Below are 15,787 nucleotides of genomic sequence, written 5' to 3'. Positions count from 1 at the left end.
CCTTGATAGTGATGATTCAAGGGTTGCTCCACAATTTCCGATGAAAAAAAAGATTATGAGTTAGTGAAGGAGGGAACCTCAGATGAAGTTAGGAAAGTAGCTAAGAAGATGAAGGGAGGATCAGGGCCAGGAATCGATGGTATACCAGAAGTTTTGTTGAAGAGGTTTCTTGGGTTTTTTTTTGCTAGTTTTAGTGAATATTTTTAATAGAATTATAAATAGTGGTGTATGGCCTTCCCCATGGAAAGTATCGATTATGGTACCTCTATTTAAGAAAGGTAGTCCTAGTGATCATGATAGCTATAGGTTGATAGCATTAGTGCCTGCACTTAGTAAAATTTTAGAAAAGATTTTGGACAATTGGTTGAATGAATGGTTGGAGGGCTATGGGGTAATTAAAGAGGAGCAGGGGGTTTCAGGAAAGGGTATAGTACGTCGGATAGAGAATTTGTGTTAAGTGCTCTGATAGAGAAGTATGGATCAGGTAGAAATAAGCTGTATGTTGCGTTTCTAGACTTAAGAAAGGCATTCGACAATGTAGATAGAGCTCTCCTTGAAAAGTGTTTAAGAGATGTAGGTCTACCTTTAAGTTTTATTCGTTTATTTGTTGGTATGTATTCCGGGACTAAGTCTATGGTAAGGGTTGCAGGTTCGGGATTTTCCAGGCTATTTGACCTTAAGAAAGGAGTGAAGCAGGGCAGCGCCTTGTCCCCGAGACTGTTCGGTTTGCTTTTGAATGATATGGGGAAGTTTCGGGAAAAAAAGTGGGCTCCAAAGCTGTGTTTTGGAAAAATTAATTTGTCGGTGTTATTGTCTGCGGATGATACTGTATTGATGGCGAAGTCGCTAAGGGAGGAGCTACAAATGTTACTTGATTTAATTGAGGAATATTTGCAAATGAAAAAGTTACGGCTTGACGTTATGAAGACTAAAGTGGTCGTTTTCAGTAAAAGGAATGAAAAAATAGATAATATATTTGTATTTGGAGGACAACAATTAGAAGTAGTTGAAAAAATAAAGTATCTTGGTTATATCTTCCAAAGTAATGGTGGATGGAATTCTCGTTTTAAAGAAGTGTTAAATAGGGGAAGAGCTGCAACATTTTCACTTTTCAGGAATAAAATTAGTGGAATAAAGAATTTGTCTTTGCATAAGAGGACTTTTTTTTATCTAAGATTATGCCGATTCTCCATTACGGGGCAGAAATCTGGGGACATGAGAACGCTGCCTAGTTAGAAAGCCTTCAGCTAGGTTATTTTAAGAGATTGTACGGGTTGCATAGAATGACCCATACCCAGTTTCTTAAAGGAGACCTTGGACTGTGGTCTCTTAAAAGTTATAGGACGGTCCAAATGATAAAATTTTGGCTAAGGGTTGTACAGCTACCCAGTGATAGGTTACTGAAGGCTGCATATGATGAGTTACTTCAGCTACATAGGAAAAGATCTTGCCCTTTTAAAGTTAAAGAGGTACTGGATAAGACAGGTTTTTCTTTCGCATAGAAGGATGGCCTTGGACCAACTAGTCAACAATTACAGTTGGACAAGGAAATCAAGCGGGTGCTGGAGGACCAGACGATACAGAAATGGGATGAGGAGATTAAGAATTCGGAAACTTTAAGGTATTATAATGAGGTTAAGATATATTATAATTTACGGTCAGGAATTTTACTTTAAGTTAAATTTACCATCTAAATACCTCACATATTGGATGCAGCTACGATCTAATTGCCTTCCGATTCGTTCGAGATTGAAAGTTTTTGAGAGGAGGAAAATTGTCCCGGATGGCAGGTTTGCTTGCCCTTTTTGCCAAGAAGAGGAGGAGGATTTGAAGCATTGTCTGAGTCGTTGTCGAGGTCTTTTGAGGATAAGGGAAAATTTATTTGGGAATGATGGAGTGCTGCTTCCTGATGCCTTGAAAAGTACGTCTTCACAATTTATTTGTCTAGTGGGAAGATATCTTGATGAGTATTTCGCAAATAGAAGAGAGTAGTTTTTATTTTATTTTATATTTTTTTCTTTATTATTGTGACGAGTGCTGTAATTTGTTAATCTTGTATGTTATTTGTGTACATGGCCACATTTCGGCTTGAAATACAAGTTATCTTATCTTATCTTACGTTATCTATCTAATTTGCACTTTTGGAAAAAAAAATCAATACCTCGAAGATAGCACAAAAATATTTCATTAAAAACACATGTCACAATAGCCTCAAAGTTAAAATCGTGTCACGTAGAGATCATGCAACGTGGAAAAAAGGCTATAGTATTGAGTAAACAATTATTATAGATTAGGAAAAAATGTTCGATGAAAATAATCACATGTTACAATTATTATTATAAATCCTTTAATATAAAAGATTCCTTTCCCAGTTTGATCCCGGGAGCAGATGCCAAAGTTTGGGACTGGAGAGGGCATATTGTCACCGACAGAAGACATTCGGGTAAGAAAAATTCATCGTAAGGACCATGACGAATTTTCTATTCTACCGTTGTAATCTGTCGAGGAATTGTTTCAACCGCCCATTGTGAATGCATACTAACCAGATGACGAACAATTTCCCCTGATCTCAAAGCAAGAGCTATGCCAAAGAGCTGATCTCCATGCCAAGAGCAAGCTCTTCCTGAACAACTGATGCCTCTAGTATGGCATACTTCTTCATATTCCACATGGGCTGCGTAGCAATTTGTAGCTCCAAATCCGATTCCGTTACTAGACATCGTAATTCTCATCAATTGATTTTATTGACTTATAATGATAATTTATTACTGATTTTTGGCTTGACACGCTCTATTCATACAGCTTTAACTTTAGGGTTGCTAGATTGAAACTACACGATGAATTAACCTAAAAATCCCAATGGCGATTAGGAAAAAATTTGGCGTCAGAACTAATGTATTTTGAGCTCAGAAACACAAGAAATAAAGCGCTCAGGAGATTATTTTAAAGATTTTAGAATTTCAAGATTATTTGATAAAGAGACAAATAAAGGGCTCAGATAGATAAGTACTTCCATTTTGCTCTTTTTGGAAGCTTTTCCCATCTCTGAGGAAATTATGTCGCTATATATTTTCAAAAGTATTCTTTAAATAGTGACGAAGGCCACGCTGCCTTTCCATTATCAAACAGTTCGTGGTAACGAACTGTAAGTAAGGAGCGACCCAGCTAAATAGTAACCGAAACTCTAAAAACCGGAATTTTGATATCCATAGATACATCAATAGAATCAGATTTTTATGCTGATTTCAAATATATAAATTTCATTAAGTTTAGCTTTACCCATCAAAAGCTACGAGCATGAGAAAATTTGCCAGATTTTCGAAGAAAAGGGGATAACACCCCCTAAAAGTCATAGAACTTAAATAAAAACCACATCATCGTATTGAGCGGATCAGAAAACCCTAGTGCAGAAGTTTCAAGCTCCTATTTGCAAAAATGTGGAATTTGTATTTTTTGTCAGAAGAAAGATCATGGATGTGTGTTTATTTTTTTTTTTTTTTTTTTTTTTCCCAGGGGTGATCGTATCGATCAAGTAGTCCTAGAATATCGTAAGTGGGCTCATTTGAACGGAAATTAAAATTTCTAGTGCCCTTTTTAAGTGACCAAAAAATTAGAGGGCAACTTGGCCCCCTCCCACGCTCATTTTTTTCCCAAAGTCACCCAATCAAGATTTTGATATAGCCTTTTTGTTCACCATTTTCAAAGATCTAATAAATATTTCTTTGAGGATGACTTAATCCCCCACAATTCACGGGAGAAGGGCTGCAAGTTATGAACTTTGCCCATTGTTTACATATAGTATTGGATAATGGGAAGCATACAGACGTTTCAGGAGGGATTTTTTCTGATGGGGAGGACGGTGTTGGAGGAGTGGGTTACGGGGAAGGATCCTTCCATGGAGGATGTTTTCTCGGGGGAAAGGATATTTCTATGAAGAGGATGCCGGATTTCCCGGCATTATTTAAAAAACGATTAGAAATTAAATAAAAAACTAGTTTTTTCAACTGAAATTAAGGAGCAACATTAAAATTAAAAAAAAACATAAATTTTTATGTATATGAGGGGGTTCGCCCCCTAGTCAATACCTCGCCCTTTTCGCTAAAGTTTTTTTAGTACTTTCAAAAGAGCTATCTATTCTAATTAACCGGCCTTTGTGATTCAGGGGTTTGTGATTCGAACAAAATTCGAACTTTAGCGTAAAGAGCAAGGTATCGATTGGGGACAAACTCCCTAATATACGTAATAAAACATACGAATATAGAAGTTCGTTACGTAGGTTAATTCGTAAGTTACGTCAGAACAAAATTTCGAGAAAGCCATTTAGCCAAAAAAGTAAAATTAATATGCAAATTTTGTTTTAATTATTCATTTACGGTGAGGCAAAATCAAAACTGCATTAATTCAAAAACGTTCAGAAATTAAATAAAAAAACTAGTTTTTTAACTGAAAGTAAGGAGCGACATTAAAACTTAAAATGAACAGAAATTATTCCGTATATGAAAGGGGCTGTCCCCTCCTCAATACCTGGCTCTTTACGCTAAAGTTTGAATCTGTCATAAAACTTTATTTTTCAAAACAGTAAAAAGCTTTAGCGTAAAGAGCGAGGCGTTGAGGAGGGGACAGCCCCTTTCATATTCGGAATAATTTCTGTTCGTTTTAAGTTTTAATGTTGCTCCTTACTTTCAGTTAAAACAACTTGTTTTTTTTTTATTTAATACAAGAAATAAGGAGGATAATGCAACGGGGAAATTTTTAAAGGCAGTAAATTGTAGAAAAGGCTAAATGAGTATTTCGACTATATATCTAATAGCCTTCTTCAGCAACAAAACGAGTAGAATAAAAAAAAATTTTAACTTTCGACAAAACTGAAACTAAAACCAACAATAAAGCAATGCTACCATTTATGACTTTAGGCATGTTCATCTAGGAGTGACAAACAAGGTAATTCGACTAGACAAAATCATACAAAGAGCAAGTTTGTATATCGTGTCTTCCTCTTTTGGTAGATGGCCTTCTGGGTCTTCTAGATGCAGGTTGATTGTAATTGGTTATTGGTTTTGATATATAATATGTCCAATTGTTTTTAATTAGCCTAAATTTGCGTATGACATATTAAGCGTGTATTCTCCTAAGTCTCTATTTAAAGTGCTTTTACAAGTAATTTCAAAGTTATGAATTTCCTTGGCTCTGGTAAAGATGAGACCCCAGTTACTCCATAAGGGGTATATTAAATATCATGTGACTGCAGCAATTATTATGTCGGCAGCACATACCGAAATTGGGAAAAACATACAACAACATAAGGATAGCATAACAAAGGCACCAAGTTCTGCTAATATTTTTATTGCTTCCGATTCAGCACTGACCAATTGTATTTTCGAAAACCCTAGTCAATCTATACTTTTTTAAGACACCACTTTGATTAGCAGTGACCAAGGTATTCAACAAATTGTTCAAGAGACAATTGGAATTAAACTGAAGTTAAAAACAATAATACTTTTTAAATAGAGACTTAGGAGAATAAACGCCTAGTACATTATACAAAGATTTCACTAAAACGATCGGTCATTAAATAACAATAACAAGCACAATGGGCCTGTATCTAAAAGACCTACAAAGCTAGCTGCAAAAAAAATTAAGACACTCCGAAAAAATTTGCTCTTGGTATGATTTTTTATGTTTGAATTACATTGTTTGTCAGTCTTAGCTGAACATGCTTTAGTTGATAATTGTAGGACGGTTTTTTGGTTTTATTTTCAGTTTTCTCGTTCTTATCGTGCGTTGGACTTTATTTGTATTCTACTCGTTTGTATTGCCAAAGACTGCTATTAGATTTATATTCAAAATATTCAATTAATATTTTCTACAACTCGTTGTCTTTAAAAGTTTCTTATCATATTATCCTCTTTAATATTTCCATAAAATATTCTGTTCATGCTTTGATAAATAACATCAGTCTAAAGAGGTCAAAAAAGATAGAATTCATTCCACAAGAGCAAGTTTCACAACAAATTATCTAATTTCATAAAGCGAGAAAAGACATTCAATATATCATTTTTTTCTGAGAAATTTTCATTTTTTTTTCAGGCAATAAACTAAAAATCTGGACGTTAACAATATTCTGACACATTAAGTATAAGAAATGTCATCACAAGAGTCTGGAGCTTTGGGCAGTGAGAACTTGGTTTGAAGTATCTACTGTCACTACTTAGGATAATTTAAGTATTATCTTGTATGTGTAACTTTGTATTATTTCTTCACGAGACAATCTATGGCTTTCAAATAAATGAAAAGGGTTGATTAGATATTCAACAACTTTACAAGCTGTCGGGTAATACTGCGCAACATACATTGGGACTCATTTCTTATATTTGGGGGTGACATGACTAAACAGACACAGCTTTTTTTTTAGCGTTTTAAACACTCGCGTAAACAAACCAAAGACTACTTGTACTTGCAAGAGTGGAAAACTACGTCAGATAAAAGTCACAAACTTCATCTAGCGAATTTTGGTTAGGCTGTATTGCTGTCATTGTTTTCATTTTTCTTTTGTTCAAACATTAACTGCTTTTTCTTTTAATAATGACGGAACATTTCTGACTATTTAAGAAAATGTTTCGGCACCTTTATACTGCTTCCGACACTCTCTGGCACTATAGAACTCTTTACGGATTAAGTAGTTTTATTTCCTGCAAGAGTCACATCATAATACCAAGAATACAATTCTCTTCAGTTTTCTGCGTTTTCTAGAGCAAAAAAAAAACTTATAATACTGACGAGTCTTTCAATTTTTGTAATTGCTTTAAATCTGAACTAAACATGGAAACTTTAAAAGTAGACCCAGTAAATGAAACTTCGATTCGACACTTTGTCTGCCACTCAGTAATTCCGGAGAATCTTTATCCTTATGAAAAAGAAATATAGGACAAGCAGGAAAAAAAACAACTAAATTTCAAGAAAAGATGGGTCATTCATTGAGAATGCAGATGCTCCTGAATCATGGAGTAAAGTGAAAGAGATTCCTGTATCATCTTGTGACAAGCATACAACAATTATATGGATGAAAAATCTGAACCAGAACAAATCTGTAGGGCCTGACGGAATACACCCTCGGACACTAAAGGAAGTTCATGCAGAATTAGCCTTGCCTCTCGCAGAACTTTTCAAAAAATCCCTGGGTACAAAGACAGTGCCTCAAGACTGGCGGAATGCTAATATCGCCCCTACTTATAAAGGTGGCAGCCAATTAGGCCCATCAAATAACCGTTCTATTAGCATTACATCCATTGTTGAGAAAATTCTGGAAGGAATGGTAAATACTGCCACTGTCAGTCACATCACCTCCAGCAATCTTATTAAGCAGTCAGCACGGATTTAGATCAGGACGATCCATTGATACAAATCTGATAGACGCATACAATTTTGTCATAGAGCTCCTAGAAAAAGGAAACCCAGTAGACCCCATTCTCCTAGATTTTGTCAAAGCATTTGACAGAGTATATCATCAGCGACTACAGGCAAAATTAATTGCAATCGGGGTAAGCCAGGAGGTTGTTGAGTTGGTGATCGCATTCCTGAAAGATAGAAGACACAGCGTAAAGGTGCATGGAGAAAACGGTCAGGTATTTTCGTCGGATAGTACTGAAGTGGAAAGTGGAGTCACAGGGAACGCACAAGAAACGATCCTTGGCCCAATATTATTCAACATCTGTATCAACAATGCCCCACAATCTGTCATAAATAAAATGAACCTGTACGCTGATGATTCGAAAATCATCAGCCCTGCAAAAACAACAGAAGAGCGAGCCTTATTACAAGCTGACCTAAACAAACTCACTGATTGAGCAAAACTCTGGAGGTAAGAATTCAACATCAAGAAATGCAGGACAATTCATTTTGGCAGAAAGAATGTGAGGGGTCAGTATCATATGCGCGGAATACATGGTGTTGGGCAAATGATTGGTTCCTCCCCCGCCGAAAAAAACCTGGGTATACTTGTGGATGATGAATTGAAGCTTGACCAACATGCTCAGCCAGTTGCCTCCAAAGTGCTCCAGACCCTGGGAATTTTTAAAAAGAACGTCTTCGGCTATGGACCGTTTTAATTTTGATGACATCATTTTTGTGGGACTTTTGGGCTATTTTTGTGAAAATCCCATAGATTTGTTTTTGCAATACTCTTTTACCATTAAGACTAATCCAAATCGAAGTTATCATTCATAGATCAGTTTCAAACAGCGATTCTTCCTCACTTGACAGGTTATTTTTCAAAACATTTTCTCAAGTTTTCAGTTGCTATGGGTAGGGTTCGAACCGAAGAAACCTAGGATTCCAGCGAGAAGAGAAACGGCATACTAGATTACAATTCATATGATAGTTTTGATAATTCTTTTTGAAGAGAATAGGGTTCAGCTCGTAGTTTGATTTTTACTAAAATGCGTGAAAATTGGGGGGGGGGGTGCCCTCATTTGGTAGCACTTGGACAAACTTGCAACATAATATGGGTTCCATGCATTATTTCTTTTTTCTGGACGCTTCCTATAGAAGGGAGAGGGGTGGGGGCTTATTCAGTTGGAAACTAACAGTTCTAGAGCTCTTTCTAAACGTCAAAAGTGATTAAATTAAAGTAAGATGCAATTTTTTAAAAACAATGCATATATTTTTCGTCAGCAGAACCATTATTCATAATGACACAGAACAAATATTAACGAAGAGCAAGTTTCAAAAATGTGGTTCGCTCTTTACTAGCTAACAAAAAGCCGAAGACTTTTTCCTATATATGATATATTACTGAGAAATAAAATCAAAAAATTTTGATTGGCTTTTAGCTAAAATATATGAAACATTTATGCAATCTGATAGCAGAAGGCCCTCGTTTCTCTCAGAATGCTGCGACTATCCTATTCCATCACAAGAATACATGAAATAGCCCGAACTCAAGGAAATATTAATATAACTGCCTTTTTTCGAAAATGGTTTGAATCAAGCCTATTACCTCCGACTCGTTACTTATTCATGGCTGCAAAATATTATGCTACCATGGAGAGGCAGCCTATAATAGACAAAATATCCAGGAAGAAGTTACTCAGCCTAGAAAAACCCACAAAAACATAAAAAAAACCATACTGTGTCGTTTACTAAGTTATAATTTCCTCGAGGGGCACCAATCCTGGACATAACCTTGCCGCGGTCTCTGCAGCCACGATTCTGGTTAGGTAGACTCTTGAAAAGTCCACTCTGACCATAGCCGTTGCCATAACCGTTTGTTATTTAATTGTAGAAACAAGTCATGACGATTTTAATCGTTTTAACTATTTTTAAGATAAATATAAGTTTATTCGAAATAGGAAACGCAAAATTCTATCTTTTACGCAAGTTAAGTTTAAAAATTTGGTTACTGTTATACAAGCAATAATTGGTTTAAAAAGAGGTAAAGATAGAGCCACAAGTAAAGAACCGGACAAATCCGTAGATTGTTAAATACTCGTCTTTTTTTCCTCAATGGAAGACAAAAATTACAAGACAATTGCCATGGAAATAATACTACAAATTATAATGGTGCGCCGAGTGAATCTTCTGCATTAGAATTTGGTGACTGAGATTAACCTAAAAAATGCACATTCGATTTTGTCTGTGATAATCTTTCAGCTCACAACATAAAGTCACCAGTAAGATTGGGTAGAGCATTTACCTACAGTAAATAAAGGAGGTTATGTCCGCTGGAGGAGAAACGCCGGAGGACGAAGAACAAACTTCTTTGATTCAAGAAGACAGAAAAAATCGAGAATATTACTTTGCCGACAATCCCCATTGACAGAGGAACAAAGAAAACAAGCCAAGGCATTCAATTTACCAAACGAGGAATACGCTCAAATCAGATGCTTCAAAGGGAAGTGCTGAGATGATGATTGAGCAACAACAAAAAATACCCAGAAGAGCTTCCTTTAGATCTTGATTTGAGGTCCTCTTAGCTCAATATCTTGTTTACCTTCGAGATTTTTGAAGCCATAAAAATTGAAAGAAATCATAGGCTTTGTTTCTTTGTTTAGACCAGGGCACTTCGTATCGAAGGAGTTGTCGTAGAAACTTCAAAAAGGGCTCATTCGATTGGAAATTGGAAGGGCCTGTGCCCTTTTCAATAGCCGAAAGTGATAGGAAGGCAACTAACACCCCTTCCACGCCCACGATTTCCCCAAACACATCCAATAAAAATTTTGAGATAGCCATTTTATTCAACGTAGTTGAAAGATCTGGAAAATATGTCTTTGAGGGTGACACCCCCTCCCCCCACAGCCTTCAGGGCAAGAGCTGCAAGTTATGCCCTGGGGGCATATAAGGTTTTTAAAGAAAGCATTGTCGCAGAAACTTCAAAGAGCTCCTTTGATTCGAAATTCAAAGGGCTAGTGCCCTTTTTAATAGTCAAAAGTGATTGGAGGGCAACTAACCCCCTCTCACACCCACCATTTCCCCGAACACATCCAATCAAAATTTTGAGATAGCCATTTTGTTCAACAGAGTAAAAAGTTCAGGAAATTACATCTTTGAGGATGACAACCCCCCCCCCCCCCATAGCCCTCAGGGCAAGGGCTGTAAGTTATGCCCCGGGGCGTATAAGGTTTTATAGAAAGCATTGTCGTATAAACTTCAAAAAAGGCTCATTCGATTGGAAATTCAAGGGACTACTGCCTTCTTAACAGTCACAAGTGATTGGACGACAACTAACCCCTCTCTCACGCCCACCATTTCCCCAAACACATCCAATCAAAATTTTGAGATAGCCATTTTGTTCACCGTAGAAGTTCTGGAAATTCGGTCTTTGAGGATGACAACATCCCCACACCCCTCAGGGCAAGGGTTGTAAGTTCTGCCCTGGGGGCATATTAGGTTTTTTATAGAAAAGCGTTGTCGTAGAAACTTCAAAAATGCTCATTCGATTGGAAACTGAGAGGGCTATTGCCCTTTTTATTAGCCAAAAGTAATCGGAGGGAGAATCCCCCCCCCCCTCACCCATCATTTCCCCAAACATTTACGATCATTATTTTGATATGGCCATTTTGTTCACCGTAGTTGAAAGGTCTGGAAATTATGTCTTTGAGGATGACAACCCTCCCCCCATATCCCCTAGGACAAGGGTAGTAAGTTATGCCCTTGGGGCATATCAATCAATCAATTTATTTACTGCACCGTAATATTATGAAAATAGCAGTGGCATATAAGGTTCTTACAGAAAGTTTTGTCGTAGAAGCTTCAAAAGGGGCTCATTCGATTGGAAATTGAGAGGACTAGTGCTAAAATGAAACCCAAAACAAACAGAAATTAAAATGAATAACAGAGTCTAACTCAAAACGAGCAGAAATTAACATGAGTAGGGTTCTAAACTCATTTGCTTTCTAAGAGCCAGAATATAATTTGTACTTTACTGAAAAAATCTCTTTTAAATGTTTCATTTTTATAACGTTAAAAAATAAAAACTAATTGAGATTTTAAGGAATAAATACCAGCATATATATATTAAACTGACAATGCACATTTTTTCAGTCAATTCATTTGATTTTTTTTCGATAAAATACAAGTTATATTCTGGCTTTTAGAAAGCATAGGGGTTTAGAATCCATCTCATATTAATTTCTGCTCGTTTTGAGTTTGACTCTGTTATTTAATTTAATTTCTGTTTGTTTTGGGTTTCATTTATTTATTGATACTAATTTGTGGTAGTTGTATGCTTGGTAGATTATTTGATTCCATTCTTATTCATTTCTGATTTAATTGAGTTCTTTCCTTTTTTTGAAAAACTTATTTTGTGGAAAAAGTGTCTTTAATTAATTTCTGTTCGTTTTATATTGACATAGTCCTTTTTCAGGGAAAAAGACTGAGCCTCTTCTAAAGTTAAAGTTTTTTAATTAATTATCTCCAAAGATTCTTAGAAAGGGAGAAACAGGCTCAGCAAACCACTCATACTAGTTCTCTAAATTATCGTGGACTGTCAGTGCCAACAAACAGAAGACGGTCAGTCAGTGTCAACAAAATATCAAATTGCCTGAAACAACAAAGTTGGAAGTGATGTACGAATTAGAATATACAATAGTTTGATTAGGCCAAATTGGAACCCCTTATTTCCCGTAAAATATGAAGGGAACCTCCAAAGGTTCAAGAAAGCACATACCAAGAGGAGGCCCTGTCCCTGGGACCCTAAAGAAAGCTGGGCCACCCACACCTAGGGGGAGGGGGAATAGGGGTGCATAAATGCCAGCAGAGGAGAAAGGAGGTCCATTTGATTTACACAGTGTAGGTTCCACTGACCTGTGAGCACGTCCCAGCGGCGGTACAGCTTCCCTCAGCAACGGGAAAAATTACTGAAATTCGCAGAACCCGGAATGGGAGTATCCGTTCTTAGAGGGAAAAATGTTAACGGCAGAAATCTCTCCATTAAGGTTTCATTTATATTAGCCTCTAAGACAACACTCTTACTTGGAACATTAAATATACGCAAGCTAGCTAAACTCGTAAAAGCACGATTGGTCCTAAATGAGCTCAACCATTAACGGTCAACGTCGTTGAACTATCAAAAGACTTATCAAAACAATAAACGAAGTAATCCTCATTAGATATGGGGGAAATGACAGAATTCATCGCTGAGGTGCCATTTTCCTACTTTCTAAGCAAGCCAAAAGGTAAAATTCTTGCCATTCAACCAGTCTCCGGGCACGGCACCCCCGTCTGTCTCAAGAGATTCATTGTCAACATGACTGTTATTCCAGTTTGCCCTAAACTTTTCCTAGGGGGACCAAGAAGCCAAAGAATTGTGCGCTCATCTCCAGCACAACACAGATAATATTCCCAAGAAAGACGTCGAGTTCATGATTTGGGACTATTGTATGTAACACTATTGTAAGTCCCTCAAATAAAGGACTTGAAGACACCATGGGCAATTCTGGACAAGGGGGGGGGGTCAACCACCAAGGGTGAAATACTTCTCAGATTTTGTCATGATATTGAACTCTGTATTATAAGCAGTATGTTTTATCACAAAGAACAGAGAAAAGTCACATAAAAATCCACATGAAAAGTTTTTTTTACAAAATGCATCAAAAATTTCTTTAAATGCATTTTTTTTTTACTTTTTTACGAGTTAGGCAAAAATTTCTTAGGGGGGGGGGGGGAGAGGCTCAAACCGGGTACCTCCTCCTCCCCCCTCCTTAGATACGTCCTTCCTCTACCCATAGAGAAGTAACACCTAAACTGGTCGACCAAAATTCATCCGTTATCGAAGTAACACTAGGCTAATAAGACAAAATGGAAATATGGAAAAACGGGTACAACATTTCAGATAAGACAGTGGAAAATAATAGACTAAAGTCTCTTTTCTCACTAATAATGATAAAATCCTTGGAATTCAAATTCACTTAGATAACCATTGATAAGCTGTGTTTTGTTCTAACAATTAGTGTCCTTTAAACAAATGCATGTCTAGGTCTATAGAACTATAGAAAATGGGCACTATTCGCTTCCTCCTTATTTTATTACGCATTGAAAGATTGAGCCGTCTTTCTTTTTCCCTATCATATTTATCTTGCGTATTTACTTTAGCTATTTATTATTTGATGAGTAAAAGTATTATATTGATGGAAAGTGACATGTGCCCACCACACGAAAAAATATAAGGTAGTGATCGCGACAAAGGCAAACGACAAATATAAGGTAGTGACCGCGACAAAGGGGCTACCTATCACTTGGGGGAGGGGGCATGAATTAGAATTTGAGAAAGACTCCACGAGAAGGACTTTATCAATGGGCTATATTTGCGGAAAAACATTTACTTCATGCAAGGGAGAGGGGGGGGGGCTATTATTTCGACAAAAGATGACCCAATGCCTCTAGCCCAAAGACTACCAAAACTAACTTTATGACCAAAGAGCAAGATACCGAATGATTTAGCCTCACACGGTAGTTTTTGAAGGCTTTTCAACCCAAAATCTGAAACATCAAAGTGTTCTGGCGAAAGCCTTTAAATCCTTCTTTCCACTTTCTTGTAAAACTATAAAACGTAAGATACATCCTTTTGCTTTCAGCCAACAACATCACTTTGAACATTTATACTAGGATTATTAAAAAGGCCAGCTGCTAGTGACAAGCGTTTTCTAAAGCGCGTTTTCTAAAAAGACAATTCGTAGAAGATTCTCTCAGTTATTTTCTCCCTTTTATCAACTCAGTTTAATCTGTTTTACTTATTCAGGTTTATCTATAATTAACTATCGTTATGCTTACTGTATCAATCATTTTGGGTTAGCTTTACTAGAGTAAGAGGTGCCAAACAAATATAAAATTTGATCTCGGTCATGTAAAAAAATCATTTGCAGTTTCTAAGCAAACTTTCCAAAGCGAGGCTGTGTATAGAGTTGGCAGAAATAAGGCTTTACTGAAATGTAAACAAGTTTGTCATTCCAAGGAAAGAAAAACAATTTACGAATTATTAAGCTTGAAGAAAGTGAATTTTCAGCTTTTAAAATAATGTAACGATTTCTAACCTTTTGAACAATAGCATCCATTGTCCAGCCATACAAATCTTCATATGATAAGATCTTCAAGGGTAAGTCATATTGAATTTGATTTCTCTTAACCGTTTCTAAACTGTCATCTCTATAACCTTGAAAACGTTGAAAATTATTAATGGAATGGAATGAAAGAAGAAACATATATCAATAAAACATTTGACATATTTCTCCATTAAAGTAAAAATGTGTATTCCTCACAAGCTGTGTGAGTAGCAGCATGAGACATTAGGTTTTCAAGTAATCTTTTACAAGCAATGAATAGAAACAAATTACTAATAAAAACCTCTAGTTCCAATACGCAAAATTAATGAACGCACTAAAAGACAGTACTTAAGCACTCATTGTTCTGGCACTGCAAACAGGACTAGATATATACAAACAAGTAGACATAAATAGTTTCATGTATATAATTTTGTAATATTTATTACCACCAAATGCTAAAAATAGTAATATTTTTAATCGGAATGAAGCGTTGCCCGAGACTCAGTGTAACCTTACGCCAAAATGTCTAGTTTTCGCAAATCCAGCCAATCTAACCCTATTAATTTCCAGTCAATCTAATTTAGTACAATTTTCGAGTAGCTTTATTGTGAATGAGTCCAAGATGAAGAGCTAGATACCAAACAGAAGTGAAGACATGGTAGACAGGGAAGGGAAAAAAAACTTCGAAAAAAAAGGCTGAACCGCCAAACGCATAAACAATGGAGCCATGGTTTTAAATGTACACAAAAATACAAGAAGACAGTGTAGATAAAAAATTTGTTCTCAATATTTTTTTCCTTTGGATTGCCAAAAAAAAAAACGTATAAATAATTCAAGGAGGAGGATATGAGGGAAATTCGTGTGTAGCACAGGTTACGGGGCACGAGTTGTTTTTACTTACCATTAAAATGAAGACCTTTTGAATTTCTGCAATACAGCTTATCTATTTAGGTTAAATTCCTTTTAATCTAAGGAAGAATATTCAAATTTAGGCCCAAATAAATGACATTTTATTTCCTGTACTTAAGGACAGTGCTAGCATTTTTAGCTTTATCATTTCAAAACAGAAACCACAGTCACATAGATATAAACGTAAAGGCTGAAATTTAAGGAAGTAAAGCATTACTTGAAATTACTATAAAAAAAAAATAAAAAAAGCTTTACTTGGTAGTGATGACATACCGCCCTAGATGACTAGACACTCAGAAGAGGTCTCTTAATTACATAATAACTTTCTATAATGCATCCTCATG

The 15,787-nt window shown here is 36.2% G+C and overlaps 1 protein-coding gene across 1 annotated transcript in view; it reads right to left on the bottom strand.

Annotated features, from left to right (window-relative positions):
* Positions 1-7,479: 7,479 nt before the first annotated feature.
* LOC148956587 (cytoplasmic tRNA 2-thiolation protein 1-like) overlaps positions 7,480-15,787 on the bottom strand; it is a 90,325-nt gene continuing 82,017 nt past the window's right edge. Inside the window, exons 6-7 of the mRNA XM_089091312.1 lie at positions 14,465-14,644; positions 7,480-7,574 (exon numbers count right to left, since the gene is read on the bottom strand). Of these exons, the coding sequence (XP_088947438.1) occupies positions 7,480-7,574; positions 14,465-14,644 (275 nt within the window). The remainder of the gene's footprint in view (positions 7,575-14,464; positions 14,645-15,787) is intronic.

Source organism: Artemia sp. Qi Xiang Cuo, chromosome 1 (genome assembly GCF_049724085.1).
Source record: "Artemia sp. Qi Xiang Cuo chromosome 1, ASM4972408v1, whole genome shotgun sequence".
NCBI classification, from domain to species: Eukaryota; Metazoa; Arthropoda; class Branchiopoda; order Anostraca; family Artemiidae; genus Artemia; species Artemia sp. Qi Xiang Cuo.
The sequence above is the reverse complement of the archived record's forward strand: the minus strand, read 5'-3'. Positions and strand labels throughout refer to the sequence as shown.